The 18,651-nt window shown below is 38.8% G+C and overlaps 1 protein-coding gene across 1 annotated transcript; it reads left to right on the forward strand.

Moving 5' to 3' along the window:
• Nucleotides 1–3,146: 3,146 nt before the first annotated feature.
• On the forward strand, nucleotides 3,147–16,806 carry LOC107845546 (GRF1-interacting factor 3). The gene is made up of 4 exons (XM_016689931.2): nucleotides 3,147–3,874; nucleotides 14,613–14,689; nucleotides 15,746–15,830; nucleotides 16,145–16,806. The coding sequence occupies exons 1-4, from the start codon at nucleotides 3,797–3,799 to the stop codon at nucleotides 16,529–16,531; spliced, it is 627 nt and encodes a 208-aa protein (XP_016545417.1). The 5' UTR covers nucleotides 3,147–3,796; the 3' UTR covers nucleotides 16,532–16,806.
• The last annotated feature ends 1,845 nt before the right edge of the window (nucleotides 16,807–18,651 follow it).

Here is an 18,651-nt window from a genome sequence, read left to right on the forward strand (position 1 = left end):
TATAAATTATTTTATGTCATAAAAAATTTAAATAAAAAATACAAGAACGACATGGAGTGTAGAACAACATAAATGTAGTGAACCGACATAAAAACAAAACCGCTATATTGGTTGTTGTTATTACTTTAAAAAATAAATATATAACATAATTAAATAAAGCTGATAGTTGAACCGACAAAATGACCAACAATGAGAAATACATATGCTGTCGCTGAGAAATACGTACAACATCGCCGAGAAATAGTTACCGTTTCTTCCTACCATTCGTCGTCGTCGATCATCAACACGTCGACAAGGCATTTTGACAACACCATTTCTGTTTGTTAACCTTACAGTTCATCGGTGTAGTCGTTGCTTCGAATTTTTCAGGTAAGTCACCGACTTATCTAATATTTTCCCTCAAATTTCTTCTTGAATTTGGTCAACGAGTCCAAAATCGTTTGACCAAATTAGAAACTGTGGAAATGTCCGCACTCGTGCCAATCTCGTGTTGATATTAAGAATGCTTTTCTGCATGGTGATCTTGAGGAAGAGGTCTATATAAAGGAATCAACTGGTTTTGTTAGGGGGAGTCTAGTAGCCTTGTATATCGATTGCGCAAGTCACTCTATGGTTTGAAATAGTCCCCTCGAGCATGGTTCAATAAGTTTAGCACAGTTATTCAAGAGTTTGGCATGATTCGTAATGGAGCTGATCATTTAGTATTTTATCGCTATTTTAAACCAAATCTGTGTATTTATCTGGTGGTTTATGTAGACAATATTGTTATCACCGGCAATGCTCAAGATGGTATCACTAACTTGAAGCAATATCTCTTTCAGTATTTCCAGACCAAAGACCTTTCTAGGTATTGAGGTTGCTCAATCCAGATCAAGTATTGTTATTTTTTAACGCAAGTATACTTTAGACATTCTTGAGAAGAAAAGAATGATGGGATGTCGACCCATTGACACTTCTATGGATCTAAATGCTAAACTTCTGCCACTATAGGGGGAGCCACTTAGTGATCCTGGAAGGTATAAGCAGTTGATTGGAAAGTTGAATTATCTCACAGTGATTAGACCTGACATCTCTTTTCCTATAAATATTGTAAGTCAGTTTATAACTTCCTCCGTGATAGTCATTAGAATGCAGTTGTTCGTATTTTGCGACATATAAAGTCATCTTCATGTAAAGGACTACTCTTCGAGAATCGAGGCCATGAGCATATCATTGGATATACAGATGCCGATTGGGCAGGATAACTTTCTGATAGACGCTCTATATTCGGATATTGTGTTTTAGTAGGAGGTAATTTGGTGTCCTGAAAGAGTAAGAAATAGAGTGTGGTTGCTCGATCTAGTGCCAAAGCAGAATATCGAGCAATGGTTGCAACAACTTGCGAGCTGGTTTGGATCAAACAATTGCTGAGAGAACTAAAATTTGGAATAACTGGTAAGATGGAGCTTGTATGTGATAATCAAGTAGCTATTCATATTGCATCTAATCTGGTGTTCCATGAGAGGACCAAACACATATAGATTGATTGTCACTTTATCTGAGAAAAGATACTCTTGGGAGATATTGTTACAATATTTGTGAAGTCAAGTGATCAACTTGAAGATATCTTCACCAAGTCCCTCACCAGTCCTCGTATTAATTATATTTGTAACAAACTAGGTATATATGACTTGTATGCATCAGCTTGAGGGGGAGTGTTAGAATATGAGTAATAATAGGAATAGTATACAAAATCCTACGTGAAAAAGGATTGTAATGTAGTGTTTATAAATAGGGTGTCAATGTAATTATGTAGACACACAATTCAATAATAATATTTTCTCCATTATTTTTCACAATAGTGATGTGCATAAAGATATCATCTGTTTTAACTAAGCTAGGTCACAAGGTATATTTCTGTCCTTAATGACTAATCGATTCCCTTTTCCTATAAGGTTCACAAACTAGCCCTATTTCCACTTTTTTATACTTGTCATTCCCTTTTTCAAATCCAACAAACAAGCCCTAAATAATATTCGCAAGGTGATCAATCAAATGAATAATTGAAAGCAAGAAGAAATAAATAACTCAATAGATGAAAATCAAAATAGATAATATGATATTCAAGTCACAACTTTCATGTTCAACCACTTAGAAATTAAGAGGTTTAGCTACTCATGAATCTCTTTGGAAGAAGAGATTTCATGTATTTACTAGGCAATAGTCAAAAATAAAATAAAATAAAAGAAATAAGCTAAACCTTGTTCTTGAGCTTTGCCCTACCTTTTGGCTTCCCCAAATTAGATGGTTATCATAAACACCACATGGAGGGGGTTTATATAGAGTTTAGGAATCCTTACAATATCAAAAATCAATCCCAATCGAGTTGGGACAAGTCTTGGTTCGCGCCACAACCCACAGAGCGAGCTATGTCATAAGGAACAACTGAAATCCAGAGAAGTACCGAAACCTGCGCCACCCCCTGCTTTTGGGTGAGTTTTCAAAAAGCAGCACAAATCTGCGCCGCTGCGTGCTTTGTAGCAGTGGTGCAAGTCACTCTCTACTTGACCATTTTTCGCTCGTTTTTCTACGCGTTGCGACATAGATCCTCCCTTTGTTGTATTTGGTTCCTTGGCAAACTTTTTCGTCTTGTTTGAGCTCCAAATGCCTCAAGAAACTCCTACATAAGCAAATTACGAAACACAAGTATAAATCACATTATTTAAGCTCAAGACAACATGAAGAAGAAAACAAATGTAAGGCAAAAGATGGTAAAATAATGTGTTTTTTATCCTTGCATCAGTATCCCTACTGATTTCTAACATAAATGTGCTTAAAAAATCTGTACCTATAATTTTCAAATTTTTTCTTGTAATGTTTAATGGTAACATCAGTAATGAAAAATATAAATGTTGTTATGAGCACAGTCTATCTTAGTTATCCTATTTATCTGGAAAATAAAATGAAAAGCTTGTAAGGTGTGTTAACTCAATTGTCTTATAAGGCAAAATAGTCTCCCCACCTTGTACTTTATCATTAGCTAACGACGTTGACCTTTTTAGGATAAGCCCTGAATGAGAAAAATTACCCTTTAGGCTTCGAACTCCTATAAGTTTATATTATCACTTTATAATGAAGATGTTCCGTGGTAATTATGTTTTATGATTAAAAAAATTATAGATTATCTCAATTCCCTATAGATAGCGGCGGTTTATTAATGAGAATTGGTTGGAGATAGATTACGGTTGAGAGGAATAATTAATGGTGTTTTTTCTATAAAAGTATAAGTTTGGAGTAAATAAAATTTTTAAAAATATCCAAAAATTAAAATTTGATCCAAAAATTACTTTTTTTCTAGTTTTTGAGAATTTGAGATTTTTGCCATATAATTTTTTCAGGAAATGACAAACTGTATTTCCATTCAAATTTTTTCAAAATTTTTCGTAGAAATGACTTGCATTTTTTATGGTCAAATGGATTTAAGTTTGGTTGAAAAAAATGGAAGGAAAAAAAAAGAAAGAACTAAATTTTTTCTTTTAAAAAACACACATTTGGGACAGTTGAATGGAGTTCACATGATACCTTAAAGGTTGCAACTTTCGAGAAGCATCCCCCACCCTTCTCTTCCAACTAACCCCCCACTCTCAAAATCCCCCATTTTCTTTCTTCATCCCACCTTGCATGTTGAAGTTTGAATAAATTGAGGTATCAAAAATTTGGGAAAAGCTTTATTGTCAGCCAATTGTTTTTTAATTATAGCTTAGGGTTTCTTAAAGAATCATAATTAAGAGCAGTGTTTAGCAGTAAGTATAGAAGGATGCAGCAACCAGCAGGCATGATTCCAGTGATGCCCTCTTTTCCTCCTCCTAATGTCACTACTGACCAGATTCAAAAGGTATTGTTATTATCTTTTGTTAGTACTTCGTTGGTTTAAATTTGATTGTCTGTTTTTGACGTGATACGAAGTTTAAGAAAGTAAAAAGAACTTTTGAATCTTGTGACAAGTTGAAACTAAGACTTGTAAGAAAAGGAAAAGGTCCTTTGTTTGAAATTGATTAGAAAGGAAAGTAAGCTTTGACCATAGAGGGATTTTCTTGAATTTAAGTACCTCAGAACACAGTGAAGGCTAAAAAAAAAAGGCAGCCCGGTGCACTTAAGCTCCCGCAATGCGCAGGGTCCGGGAAGGGCCCACCACAAGGGTGTATTGTACGCAGCGTTACCTTGCATTACTACCAGAGGCTGGTTCCAAAACACAGTGAAGGCAAGAAAGTTGAAATTACCAGAATTTTTAATTTGTTTTAAGGTTCCAATTTGGATGACTGTCAGTGTTGAAGAAACACTTTACAACTGTAGTTTAATGTGTGATAAATGGTACTAATAATGCTGTTGAATTTATTGTTTTTTATTTCAAAAGGATAAAAACTAGTAAGTACTTTATTTGGCTCTACTTCAAAGAGTTGGTAATAACGTATTAATTTACCCTTAAATGGAGCTCAGATCCGCGGAGGATTAGTCCTTGGTGGGGATACCTTGGGAAACCAAAAAAAAAATAACGTATTAGTTTTACAGTCTTTATCTTTCAAAAAAGTAAGTGGGGGTTTGGAAGTATTCCTCCCTACTCCTAAGGACAAATCTTTCTGCAAATAATAGAAGTTAATGCTTCTCCTACATGACTCTAGATAGGAAGGTGTGGAGGTTGAGCGTCAGAATAGACGGTTAGTAGGTAGTTGGGTTTTGCCCTACTGTTTATGGAAGAGGCAGAGGACTAGCCTCATCCCTTCCCCTCCTATTGGTAGAAGTAGTTAGTAATCCCTTAGGGGTCGTTTGGTACATCGAATGGGATAAGTAGGGCTATTCCATGGGACTGTATTATCCCACCTTTCATATGGGATAGTAATCCCACCATTTTAGTACGAGCGATGGGATAAAATAGTCCCTTGATTAGTTAAATACCATACCAAATATGGGATAAAGTTCATCCTGGGATTAGTTTCCTTATCCGATGTATCAAACGACCTCTTAGTTTCTTATTCTTCTATGTTTGCTACTATATGCTATTTCATTTACTTTGTATCTTGCTACTTTGCTAAACTTCTCTTTCTAGTCGAGGGTCTATCAAAATAACCTCTATACCCCAACAAAGTAGGGGTTAGGTTTGTATACATCCTACTCTTCCTAGATCCACTTGAGGGGACTACATTGGGTATGTTATTGTATAGTAGTTGAGATGGAGAAGATTACCATATTTTTGGCAAATCTAGTGTTGCATAGAACCTGGGTTGGATTAAATTGGGGTAATGTCCTAATAGTCTTAAATAGTTTCTTTATTTGATAATCAGGTGGCAGGTTATGTTAACTTGGTAAGTTAAATCATTTGGATTATATGACAAATACTCAGATACTTTCATAGTTATTTCATCATAGAATTATAGCTGGTCTTAGCTCTAATAGAAGGATGCAAGTGACGGTCTTGACTTTGTAAAGGTGGTGGCTTTAATTGAATGTAGTGGTCCAGGTCAGGTACTCAGTGTACTATTGGGTGTTCTAGCGGAAGAAAGGGGTTTATTGTAATGGAGAAGATGAGAGATGAGTGGTATAATTCTCTATGTGGCCTGAGCTTTTTTGTGATGGTGAAGGTTGTGAAACATGATAGCTGTGGTGGAATTTTACAGGAAAGGAATAAAATATATAAACACATCAACAACACAATAACAATAACTACAACAACATACCCAGTGTATTCCCACAAACACAATCAACAAAAACCCACCATATACCTCAGTCGCTCAATTACATAGTACCTTCCTCCATCACAACATCAATTTGCAAAACCACAGTGTTGATAGATGCAAACACCACCCACTCTTCTCTCTTATTCCTCGCTTGCATTATAATATTGTTTCTTTGCTGTAAAAAGAATCCCACGCCTTATTGGTTTCTCCATCTCTGAATCCTTTATGTGCCAGCTCTTCCTCTACCCTTTTTTTTGTGGCTGAATTTAATTGCTTGGTTCCTTATAGTTGCAAAAAACTTCTTTCTTTTCCAGTTGCGACTTGTGCGAATTATCCCTAAGTTTTGGGTTTTCCTCCCGGCCAATTCTTGCCACCACTGAAACTACAATATTGGGTGTCAATAATTCAAGGAAGTTGGGAGATTGACGAGTATGTTACACATCGTATTGAAGAGGGGCGGATGAAATAGAGGTTCGTATCCAATGTCTTGTGAGATAAGAATGTGCACCAAGCCTTACAACAACAACATACCCAGTGAGTTCCCACTGTACACCAAGCCTTAAAGGGTAAGTTTTATAAAGTGGTGATCAGATCGCTGTGGTGTGAGACAAGAGTGTTGGTTGGTAAAAAACTCTTTTTTTCCTTTTTCCAGAAGATGAAGGTAGCAGAAATAAAGTAGAAATAAGGATGTTGAGAAGGGGCACACTAGGAGAGATAGGATTAGGAACAAGAATATCCAGTATAAGCTAGGAGTGGCTACTGAGATGATTCAAGTATGTGAATAGAAGATGCATATAGATGCTCCAGTGAGGAGGTGCAAGAGGTTGGTATGGTGGCATCAAGAGAGGTAGAGGTAGGCTGCAGAAGTGGTAGGGAGAGGTGAGACAGGACATGGCACATGCAGCTTACCAATGACATGACCCCTAGATAGGAAGCTATAGAGGTTGATGATTAGGGTAAAGGGTTTGTAGGTAGTCGAGCTGACCCTAATATGGAGGTCGAGGCTTAGTTCTGTTATTTTTCAGTTTCCTTTGCTTTGATTACTGTATTACTTGTTAGTTGCTAATGTTCTCTCCTCCATTGTTTGTGTAGTATGACTTCTTCACTCTGTGTTTGCTTTGCATACTTGATTGCCCATATGCATTACGTGAGCCGAGGGTTTATCGGAAACAACCACTCTACCTTCACAAGGTAGGGTAATGCTGCATTGACACCACTCTGTTCGGGCCCCATTTGTGGGATTCATTGAGTATATTATTGTAACTAATGATGGAAAATTGAAGAGGAAATGGTTACATTGGTTGTTTCTGATTTGAGAAGAAGGGGCTTTTGAAAAAAAAAAAAAAAAGAATTGAAAAAATCTTATCTTTTGGACATGTAGCGTATTAGGAGGCTATATTTTTGGGGTTCCTTTTGTCTCACACATGTTTGATGGAGGTGCATCGACAACTTATGCCATATCAATTCTTAGGGTGGAAATACTTTCACATCGAAAAAGTTGAAGGGGGTGATAGGACTCCAACAAAATATGTGTGGAAATCCAGGAGAAGTCCAGGGAGGTATTCATCCCTTTTTCCTTTAGCTCAACCTTTAAGGTATTATATCAGGGAATGTACCGGCTTAAAAATGGTTTATAAGTCGGCTGATCAAAGAACATTCTGGTATGATGTTTATTGCTGTAACTTTATGCAGCAAAACTTTAGTGGGTAGCTGAAAGTTGGCCCCATTTCGTCACCTGAGTGAATACTCAGTGTTCCTGATCCAGGTGGTCAAGGAATCCCGTCCGCAAAGCCGGTGGAAGATGGCCACATAGCAAGGCGGTATTTCAGTAAAACCCATCTATGAATTTATGATCTAATAAGAGAAGTTGGCCACCCTGTCTTGAACTCTGACACTGTATTCTCCATCCAATTCAAAACCTGGCTTCCTATATGGCATAGAACTCCATCACCAAACCAAGCTAATGTTAGTGGAGCCAATAGGATCAAATATAGTTTCCAACCCCATCAACCAACTGTTCTTTTGCAGGTTCAAGTACTCGTTTCACAGTTTTTATCATCAATTTCCATCTCAGGTGTGGGGTCTACCTTTGGCTTGAAAGTTCAAAACCTGCGACGGAAATGGGGTTGCACTCAATGGCGGATCCAGGATTTCTATTAAGGGGGTTTAAAAAATTAACTAAGCATGTTAGCACGACCTCAAAAGTAAGCGGGTCGGATAAGATATAAGCGGGTCGGGTCAGATTTGATTTGAGCGAGCTAGACAGTTTATTTTGATTTGCATTCAGACGTACAATCTTTAAACTTTTTTAAAAATAATTTACATATTTAGAAACTACATAAAAAATGTAATAAGTTACCGGAATTGTACTTTACGTATAAATTGTTTATATATTAACATGATAAAACTAATACTAATTTTTCCTTAATTGTAAGGATAGAAGATGTAAATATTTTAAATCGGTCAAAATAGATAAACAACAAACAAAAGTATATACTATAATTTTGGAAAAAACCAGAAAAAGAAGTCTAACCATCAAATTAGTAACCTTGAAAGTGAAAGAGAGGAGAAAACAAAAGGGGACAGAATGTGAGAGAGCAAGAAAGTAATTAGGGATTTAATTCATAAGCTAATAAAAGATTGAAAAACATGGTGTTACCCACCCACGTGGATTGAAAAATTCTGTACCCTTTCACCACTTTCACCACTGAATCAAGCTTTAGCCTTGTGTAAAGGGGTTCAGTACCTAATATGTATAAGGTAAAACAAAATTTCGATCCTATGTAGACAGTGTAATTTTTCGACGAAGGGTGAACCCCCTGAGCTCCATGTAGATCCGCCCCTGGTTGCACTGCCTTGATGCGTAACCTACATGCAGGTTTTAAGTTATGTCTAAAGCAATATTTTTTTTTAAACTTAAAGCTATTGAACTAAAACTTGTAAAATTTTATTCTTTACAAACACCTAATATTTTATTCATAAGATATCTCGTGTAATAACAAAGGATTCTCACACTTAATATATATACACATATATATGACATATACCCAAAAATCAAACCAAATAACCCAATCTTTACTTTTCGGTAGTAGATGTAGTCAAAGCACCCAAGACAAGTTGATAAAATCTTGAGTGGATCCATACCCACGCCCATGTTGTGTGGATTTTGAAAGAGTCTGAGCAACATAGATCATTAGTGATTGTGCCACACCAGTCCATCCTTAACAAAAATAGGTTGTTAAGAATCAATCTCTCTATCTTGATTGTCACTCGTTATTTAAGTTTATCAGTCTTTAGTTCTTGGAGATGCTTGGAGGCCAGATTGGTCAGATCTATTGAGGATATGTATGATGGAGCAAAAACTTAGGTGAGGACGGTGGGAGGAGATTCAGAGCATTTCTCTGTTTTGACAGGGTACCAGGGATCCACTCTTAGCCCGTTTTTATTCGCCTTGGTGATGGATGTTTTGACGCGGTGTATTAAAGGAGAGGTGCCTTGGCGTATGCTATTTGTGGATGATGTAATTTTGATTGATGAGACTCGGTGGTGGGGTTGTTAATGATAAATTGGAGGTTTGGAGACTGTTAAGTATCCCACATCGGGAAAGGAATGGATAATTGGTCTCCTTATATGGACTTGGACAATCTTCCCCTCATGAACTAGCTTTAGAGGTTGAGTTAGGCTCAAGATCTATTCTTTACATGGTATCAGAGCCAGACCTATCCCAAATCTTTGTTCACCGATGTTGGGCCCCTATATTATATTGTCCACTCTCCAGTTAATGAGGCCTAGGCGTGCGGGAAGTGTTAAGTATCCCACATCGGAAAAAGGAATGGATAATTGGTCTCCTTATATTGACTTGGACAATCCTCCCCTCATGAGCTAGCTTTTGAGGTTGAGTTAGGCCCAAGATCTATTCTTTACAGAGACAAACCCTGGAGTCTAAAGGGTTCAGGTTAAGTAGGACTAAGACGGAGTACTTGGTATGCAAATTCAGTGACTTGATGTAGGAGGACGAGGTGATAGTGAAGTGGGATTTCAGGTTGTTTGTTAGAGGGATTGTTTTAAGTATCATGGGTCTATGATTAAGGGGAGTGGAGGGATTGATGAGAATGTCGCTTACCTTATTGGGGCAGGATGGATGAAATGGAGGCTCGTCTCGAGAGTTGTGTGTTAATAAGGTGCCTCCCAAGCTTAAAGGCAAACTTTATACAATGGCAATAGGTGGCGGAAATGAGGATGTTGCGTTGGATGTGTGGGCTTACTAGGGGAGATAGGGTTAAAAATGAGACTATTTGGGAAAAGATGGGAGCGGCTTCGGTGGAAAACAAGATGCGGGAAGTGAGGTTGAGATGGTTTGGACATGTGATGAGGAGGGACACTAATGACTTAGTCCATAGGTGTGAGAGATTGTCTTTGGATGTTTTCAGGCGGAGTAGAGGTAGGTCGAAGAAATACTTGAGGGAGGTGATAGACATGACATAGAGCAGTTGCAGCTCACTGAGGACATGACCTTAGAAAGGAAGGTACGGAGGACGTGAATTAGGCTAGTGGGCTAGTGCATGTGGGTGAGTCGTTGCCAGTAGATAGGAGTGCTTTGGTGTAGCTTTGCTAGTAGTCGTAGGGCTTTGCACATAGGTTGGAGTTTCTATTTAGGAGGGTTTGGGTGATTATTTCATCTTGTTTCATATTTTATTACGACTTTGTTCACTGTCCTTTTGTCCTGAGCCGGGCGTCTATCGGAAACAACCTCTCTACTTCTTTGGAGGTAGTGGTATGGACTGCGTACAATTTACCCTCCTAAGACCCCACTATGTGGGAATACATTGGGTATGTTGTTGTAATCTTTAGTTCTTGGTTGTAGATCTAGTCAAAGCACCTAATATAAGTTGATATAATCAGGAGTGGATCCAACATCCAAGATAAGTTGATAAAATCCATAGTGGATCCCACACCAACACCCACACCCATGTCGTGTCAACATTGGTGCGGCAGGGATTTTGAAGAATCCAAGCAGCATAGAGCATTATTGATTGCTCCGCACCAGTCCACTCTAATAGAAACAAGTTATTAAGGACCACTATCTCTATCTTGATCGTAATTCTTTAGTTTCTTAGCTTTCACAATTTATATAGGTTTGGATACTACTACTACAACAACAACAACATACAAGTATACTCCCACAAAGTGGGGTCTGCGGAGGGTAGAGTGTACACAGTCCGTACCAATACTTCAGTTGAAGTAGAGAGAGGTTGTTTCCAATAGACCCCTGGCTCAGGACAAACACCAGTATAACAAACAAAAGACATAAAACCACACAACAGAATGATACAAGAAACAAGACACCCCTAGATTAATACCATAAATCCCACAAGTGAGGTTCGGGGAGGGTAAAGTGTATGCAGGCTTTACCACTACCTCGAGGAGATAGAGAGGTTGTTTCTTAAAGACCCTCGGCTCAAGTGCAGCTAGGTTTGGATGATCCAAATAATGGAAAATATTTGTTTTTTTCTTTATTGTTTACAAAAATAAAGGAGTTGTGTGAATTTGTCTTTGTCAAACATTTTTCTTTACCTAGCGAGAATCTCTCGACTCAACATAGTTGTTGGTGATGGACTTGGTTATCGATAAGGGCAAAAAGAAGAGAAGTAGGGAGGCGCGACCCAGGATTAAGTGGGGGAGCCTGACTTTGGCTAGTGCTTTGGAGATGGAAGAGAAGTTGAAGAGTAGGGGGCTTGGGAGAGTAGAGGGGGGTGGATAAATGTGGAGACGACTTCCAGTTGCATTAGAGAGACCGCTAGAGAGGTGTTGGGTGTCTCGAAAGGTCGATCTGGCAAACATCGAGGAGACTGGTGGTGGAACGAAGAGGTCAAGAGAAAGGTGGAGTCTAAGAAGGTGACTTATGCTAAGTTGGTTGGGAGCAAGGATGATGAGGAAAGACAGAAGAATAAGGATGAGTATAAGGTTGCTAGAAAAGAGGCTAAGTTAGCTGTTACGACGGTTAAGACAACAGCTTTTGAGAGTTTGTATACGGCTTTAGAGGAGAAAGACGGAGATAAGAAGTTGTATAGGATGGCCAAGGCCAGGGAGCGGAGGGCTCGTGACCTTGACCAAGTGAAGTGCATCAAAGGAAAGGATGGTATAGTGTTGGTTGAGGATGCCCTCATTAGGGAGAGGTGGCAGTCCTATTTTCATAAATTTTTGAACGACGATGGGGACAAAGGTTCTGTGTTGGGAGACTTGGAGATATCTGAGGAGGGTCGCGATTATAGTTATTGTAGGCATATCAAGGCTGAGGAGGTCAAGGGAGCTATTCGCAGGATGCGGCTGGGTAAGGCGACGGGGCCAGACGAGATTCCAGTAGACTTTTGGAAAAGCACTAGCAGGGCAGGTCTGGAGTGGTTGACAAGGCTGTTTAACATTATTTTTAGAGCTGCTAAGATGCCTGAAGCATGGATGTGGAGCACGATGATTCCAGTGTATAAGAACAAGGGAGACATTCAGAGTTGTAACAACTATAGAGGTATTAAGTATTTGAGTCATACTATGAAAGTTTGGGAAAGGGTGGTAGAGTTGAAGATGAGGAGGATCATGACGATCTCTGAGAATCAGTTTGGTTTCATGCCTGGTCGCTCGACCACTGAGGCCATTCACCTTGTGAGGAGATTAGTGGAGCAGTTTCGAGACGGGAAGAAGGACTTGCACATGGTGTTTATTGATATAGAGAAGGCATATGACAGAGTTCCCAGGGAGATTCTTTGGAGGTGCTTGGAGGCTAGAAGGGTGCCCATGGTGTACATTAGGTCGATTCAGGATATGTATGATGGTGCGAACACTCGTGTGAGGACGGTAGGTGGAGATTCGAAGCACTTCACAGTTTTGATAGTATTGCACCAGGGATCGACTCTTTAGCCCGTTTCTATTTGCCTTGATGATGGATGTTTTGATGCAACATATTCAAGGGGAGGTGCCTTGGTGTATGTTATTTGCAGATGATGTGGTTCTGATCGACGAGACTCAGGGTGGAGTTAATAATAAGTTGGAGGTTTGGAGATAGACGCTTGAATCTAAAGGTTTTCGGTTAAGTAGAATAAAGATGGAGTACTTGGAGTGTAAGTTCAGTAATATGTCGCAAGAAGATGGAGTGGTTGTGAAGCTAGACTCTCAGGCCATCCAAAAGATTTCAAGTATCTGGAGTCTATAATTCAGGGTAATGGTGAGATTGACGAGGATGTCACGCATCGTATTGGGGCAGGGTGGCTGAAGTGGAGGCTCGCTTCGGGAGTCCTTTGTGATAAGAAGGTGCCTCCGAAGCTTAAAGGTAAGTTCTACAGAGTGGTAGTCCGGACGGCTATGTTGTATGGAGCGGAGTGTTGGCCAGTTAAGAATTCCCACATCCAAAAGGTGAAGGTGGTGGAGATGCGAATGTTGCGATGGATGTGTGGACATACCAGGAAATATAGGGTGAGGAATGAGATTATTCGGGAGAAGGTGGGAGTTGCCTCGGTGGAGGATAAGTTGCGAGAAGTAAGGCTACGTTGGTTTGGGCGTATGATGCAGAGGGGCCCTGATGCTCCAGTGCGGAGGTGTGAGACTCTGGCTATGGATGGTTTTAGGCGGGCTAGAGGTAGACCGAAGAAATATTGGAGGGAGGTGATTAGGCATGATAGGAGCAATTACAACTTATAGAAGACATGATCCTTGATAGGAAGGTGTGGAGGACGTGGATTAGGGTAAAGGGTTGGGGGTGGGAGCGCAATGGTAGTAATAGGGGAGTGCTCCTTTGGGTCTAGAGTTTCTGGTTCGTAGTGTTGGGGCTGTAGTTTTTGGGGTTAGTGGTGTTGGCTTTTTTGCATCCCGTACTAGTTTATTATGCACTTATCTTTTGTGTTTGTTATACTGGTAGTTTGTTTTGTATACCATACTAGTTTGTATCCGCTTACTTTTGGTATTTGTTATACTGTTATTGGTCCTAAGCTGGGGGTCTATCGGAAACAGCCTCTCTACTTCTCTTGAGGTAGTGGGATGGTCTGCGTACACTCTACCCTTCCCAGACCGCACTGGGTGGGAATACACTGGGTATGTTGTTGTAAACATTTTTGTTTAGTCATTTTTTTGAAAAAATCTGTATTGCTTTAGACATAATTTTTTTGTGACCTCCTTATCTTGAAGGTTCGAAGTTACATGATACTTTAGTATGCACCTATTTGATTTTCTTGACATTGTCCCGTCATTGTGAACATATTGTGAGTGCTGCTGTAATAATTGTGGATTAGTTGACAGTTTAGTGATATCTTTTAAGTACATCTCTTTTGAATCCATTAATACGTTGACGCTTGGTCCATTAATATGGGAATCTATTAATTAAACATGAGTTAGTTTATTTATTTGTGCATTAAGCTTTGAAATTCACAAAACAATTTCCTGCAAAATTTTCAAAAAGGTGGCTATGATTATGATTACTGAAGAGTTGTTATACTTTCTCTAGCAATTAGGAGTCAACCCATGTTCCAACTGGACCTTTTTGCAAGAATTAGTTTTTGAAATGAACAGCATGATCATATTTGTTGTTTGCATAACACAAGTAGTAAAATGGTATTTGAGAATACTTGGGGTTTGAACATTTGATGAAAAATCTTTTGATAATTTCCAAATATTATTTTCATCAATTTTAACTAGGAGAATGAGTCCCTACTCATCATTACAAATTTTATTTGCGGAGTCGGTACTTAATAATCTTTTTCAGAATCATAGGTGCATGGTTCACAGTTATGTTTATGACAACTACCTTGAAAGAATAAATACTTACTTGGCTGAGGGGTTTTGTGGCCACCTCAGGTATTTCTTTATATCTTCAGGTGTCTGGATTCTTGTAAAACGGGTTTTGTTATGTGAATGCAGTACCTGGATGAGAACAAGACATTGATTTTGGCCATATTGGACCATCAAAATCTTGGGAAACTAGCTGAATGTGCACAGTAAGTGGCGGCATTCCCATTTACCTCTTCCCTATGCTCTGATCTCCTTTGGTACTTGGACTTGTATGTTGTTTTGGTTTTAAGCATTGACATGTCCCAATTGTGATATCATGTACTAAAGGAAAAATGTTTTGTGCTCTTGAATTGAAGTTCCACAACTAGTTTTAGAGCTAGTTTAAGTGACATATAAGATTTAAATGAGCATAGGCAACAACCACCAGATGAAATTTGTCCAAAATTGCTTGAGGCCCAATTTGCACGTTTGTAACCAGATGTCGGTCTTCATGTTGGTGTAGTAATGGAGTTGAAGGCTTTATTAGGTTTTGGGTGTGTCGTTAAGACAATGTATGTAGAAAGATTGAGGGGTAGATTTAGGCAAGACGCATTGTGATAATTAAAGGATCGAGTCTGCATTTGCAAAAGGTCTGAGGTGAGAATTAGTTAGGTGAGTGTTTGTTTTGAGCTAATGGATGAACTGTTTATTAGTCCCCCATAATTGATATTTTGTATTATAGTTATTTTCTCAAGCGTGCAACAGATATACATTTACATGCTTTTTTCTCTTCACCTAAAAAATATGCTTCAATTATGTTTCTGCAATTAGTTTGTGCTAGAGTTGTAGTTGATTAATTGAATAAAGAAAGAGGTGATAACTTGCAGAAATTATATCATCATAACTTACAAGTATTGATTAGTTCTGTTACATTAATGTGGACTTATAATTATTGATTAATTGTGTTACATTATTTGAGAGAATAAATATGTAGCGTAACAATCAACTATCACCATTAATTGTCACAAAGAAACTAAAGTTTCTACATTTTAACTCTTCATAAATGGCTTGCTAGATCATTAGAAGTTAATTGTGTTATATCCAAATAAATATTTATCAAGTTTGCTAATCAGCATTTTTATGTTGTACGTGATAATGGTTGGTGGCCTTCATATTCCTATTTCATTGAGAGATACATTTGTCTTATTCCTTAACCAGTCAACTGAAGTTGTAATATGGTGTCTCGTTTACTGATAATTTAACTTGACATCCTGATAATCTAGGTACCAGGCTAAACTTCAGAAGAACTTGATGTACTTAGCCGCTATTGCTGATGCTCAACCTCAATCACCAGCTGTTCCAACACAAGTGAGTGACAACTAACTTATTTTATTACTGTAGTTTTTTTTTTTTGGGGGGGGGGGGGGGGGGGGGGATGCTTTGTCATGCTTTCTATAGTATTTTGCCATGATTTTTTTCACTTCTGTTGTTTCTTTTTTCGATCTGTTTTAATATGCTTTTCCTTGAGCTAAGGGTCTATCAGAAACTACCTCTATACCTCCCAAGGTAGGGGCAAGGTCTGCGCACACTAGCCTCACCAGACCCCAATTGTGGGATTACACTGTTTATTTTGTTGTTGGATTTCTGTGCACTTTGTTTATAGTGTTTGTCATGAGATGCAGATAACTCCCCATCCTGCAATGCAACAAGGAGGATTTTACATGCAGCACCCTCAGGCTGCCGCCATGACTCAACAACAGGGCATGTTTTCTCCAAAGATGTCGCTGCAGTTTAACAACCCGCAGCATCTGCAGGATCAGCAGCAGCATCAACAACTACAACGACAGCAGCAAGGTATTCCTCAACAAACAGGTATGCAACTTGGAGGTGCCAACAGTGGAATGCACTCCAATCTTGGTGGCGCAAGTGCTGGTAGCCAGCTTACAACTTCAGGCACAGGGGATGCACGTGGAGGAAACAAACCAGACAACTCTGAGGCTGAGCCTTCGGGTGCTGATGTTCAAGCTAGCTCGGTGACTGCCCAAGGTTCAGAAGAACAACCCAAGTGATGGACTTTTTAATAATGTTTGATATGTACACTAGAGGGCAATGGATAGTAGGTTTAGAATTAGTGTTGTATCTCATGCTTTTCATGACGTGTTATTAGAGAGATGGTTAGGTAGGTTGTTTTCCTGGAGAGCGTCCCTGTTGCTCGTTTGAGTTAACCTCTGTTGTAACTTGTAGTTAGAGGAAGAAAGCTTGTTTAGATTCTGTCCAATGCTTGTACTGCAATAACATAGAACTGATGCTGGTTTCTTTCTAACATCAATCAGCATTGTTCTTAGTGGTGGCTTTGAATGCTTTGCGGCTGTTAGAATCTTCTTCTGAAGTAGGTCGCATGCAGGATTCAGTGAATGGTATCATATGCTCGTACTTATGAAAAATAAGAATCACATATATTTTAGAAAAATATTTTCTTGGAAATGTTTTCTCCTTGAGACACACCCAGGTAGCATAGCAACAGCGTATATACATGTGTGGCAGTAAGGGTGTCAAATGGGCAGGTTGACCTGAAATTGAGATTGTTAAAATGGATTAAAATAGTAAATAGGCGGGTCATTTGACTCGTCTAAATGCACTTGGGCTAAAATGGAATGAGTTGAAATGACGTAACATTTAGGCTGGGTCATGGCTTGTCTAATTTTACCTACCAATTAATCTGAGCAATACTGACATACTAATTTTACTTATTAGTCTGAGCTGTTGGGTTCAAGGTGTATATGTGAATGGAAAATGAAGGGAAAATGATGGAGGGAAGAAACACCAAATTAGAAAGTGTACATTTAAAATTGGAAAGATCATTAATTCTCCCACATTGGTGGGAGAATTAAACTTTGGAGTGTTTTTAATAAGGAACACTAACTCTACATGGGTAGTGAGGCAAGAACAAGGTGGTGCCTCGTGCCATTGTCGTCGCTCGGCACCGCTTCGGATTTGGAGATCAATGAGATCTGCCTTTTTAGATAAATTTTATTTGAAACTACAATTTTGACGCCATGCAAACGCATGTACGACCCTTCGAGGTAAAAGACACTATTCCGCGTTGTAGGGTGACCTGCGGGCGCAGATGCAGCGCAGTTACGCGACCTGTGGGTGCAGATGTAGTGTAGAAGCTACTGAAAATTGTGAAACGTCACCTGCGGTCGCAGATCAAGTGCAGGTTAACACAGACTAGGCGCAGGGACGTGACTGCTACTGAATAAGTGCCTTTCTGCTGAACTAATGCATCCTTTCTGAAAGGACACATTAAGGTTATAAATACCTGATATATTACTCAGATATAGACATGATTTTTGACAGCAAAAATACTCTCTTCTATACAAACTCTGTGTGATCATTAAGCTGTTGAGTGAGATCGAAGAATCCAATAATTAGAGGTATCGCTATTTTTCGGATTGAAAGCCATTTTATCATGGGAGGAAGATTCCACAACCTCGGGTACAGAGAGGGGAATTATTCCTTAAGGACACTCCGTGAAGTCAGAGGACTTGGCCTTATATTTCTATTTTATCTCATTTATGAAAAATAACGTACCTCTTGGATAGATTATTCATAATCTTGTGTTGAGGGTGTTAAGGAACTTCATAAGTGTTCTTGTCGTAGACTTGAACTTGGGTTGAAGTTGTTGTTGCGCATACATACAGATTCTTGTACCCAAAAATATTGAAAATAACAATCTTAAGGAATAAACGTTCGAAATCTATATAACTTGTTTTTCTGGAGATTAAAGCTTTAAGCTTTCTATTCCGTTTGAACTTAACTAGTGATTTGAAGACATAAAATCTTCATCACAAGTTAAAGATCACTCGGTTGACGATTGAAAGTCATAAAAACTTCATCGTTAAACTAGAAATAAGAAGTGTTTAAAGTTGCTGCAACTTTTTAATAAGTATTTTGATATACTAAAGGTACTGCCTTGTGGTGATAGGAAAATAACGACTAATAGTCAAATGCGTGATGCAGAAATGACTATGGCGGCAACTAGTATTGCCATGACGAGTTGTACTAATGCTTCGTAGGCTATGGCACTGGCGGAGAAACACGGAAAGTTCGCGGGTATTGACTTTAAGAGATGACAACAGAAAATGTTCTTCTACCTCACAACTTTTGGTCTTCAAACGTTCACGTT

This window comes from Capsicum annuum, chromosome 10, assembly GCF_002878395.1.
Source record: "Capsicum annuum cultivar UCD-10X-F1 chromosome 10, UCD10Xv1.1, whole genome shotgun sequence".
Classification (NCBI taxonomy): Eukaryota; Viridiplantae; Streptophyta; class Magnoliopsida; order Solanales; family Solanaceae; genus Capsicum; species Capsicum annuum.

Excerpts from the sequence above, each read along its gene's own strand:
- LOC107845546 (XM_016689931.2), top strand. The coding sequence starts at position 3,797 with ATGCAGCAACCAGCAGGCATGATTCCAGTGATGCCCTCTTTTCCTCCT. Across the intron at positions 3,875-14,612 it reads CTACTGACCAGATTCAAAAG|TACCTGGATGAGAACAAGAC; the intron begins GTATTGTTATTA and ends ATGTGAATGCAG. Across the intron at positions 14,690-15,745 it reads AAACTAGCTGAATGTGCACA|GTACCAGGCTAAACTTCAGA; the intron begins GTAAGTGGCGGC and ends CTGATAATCTAG.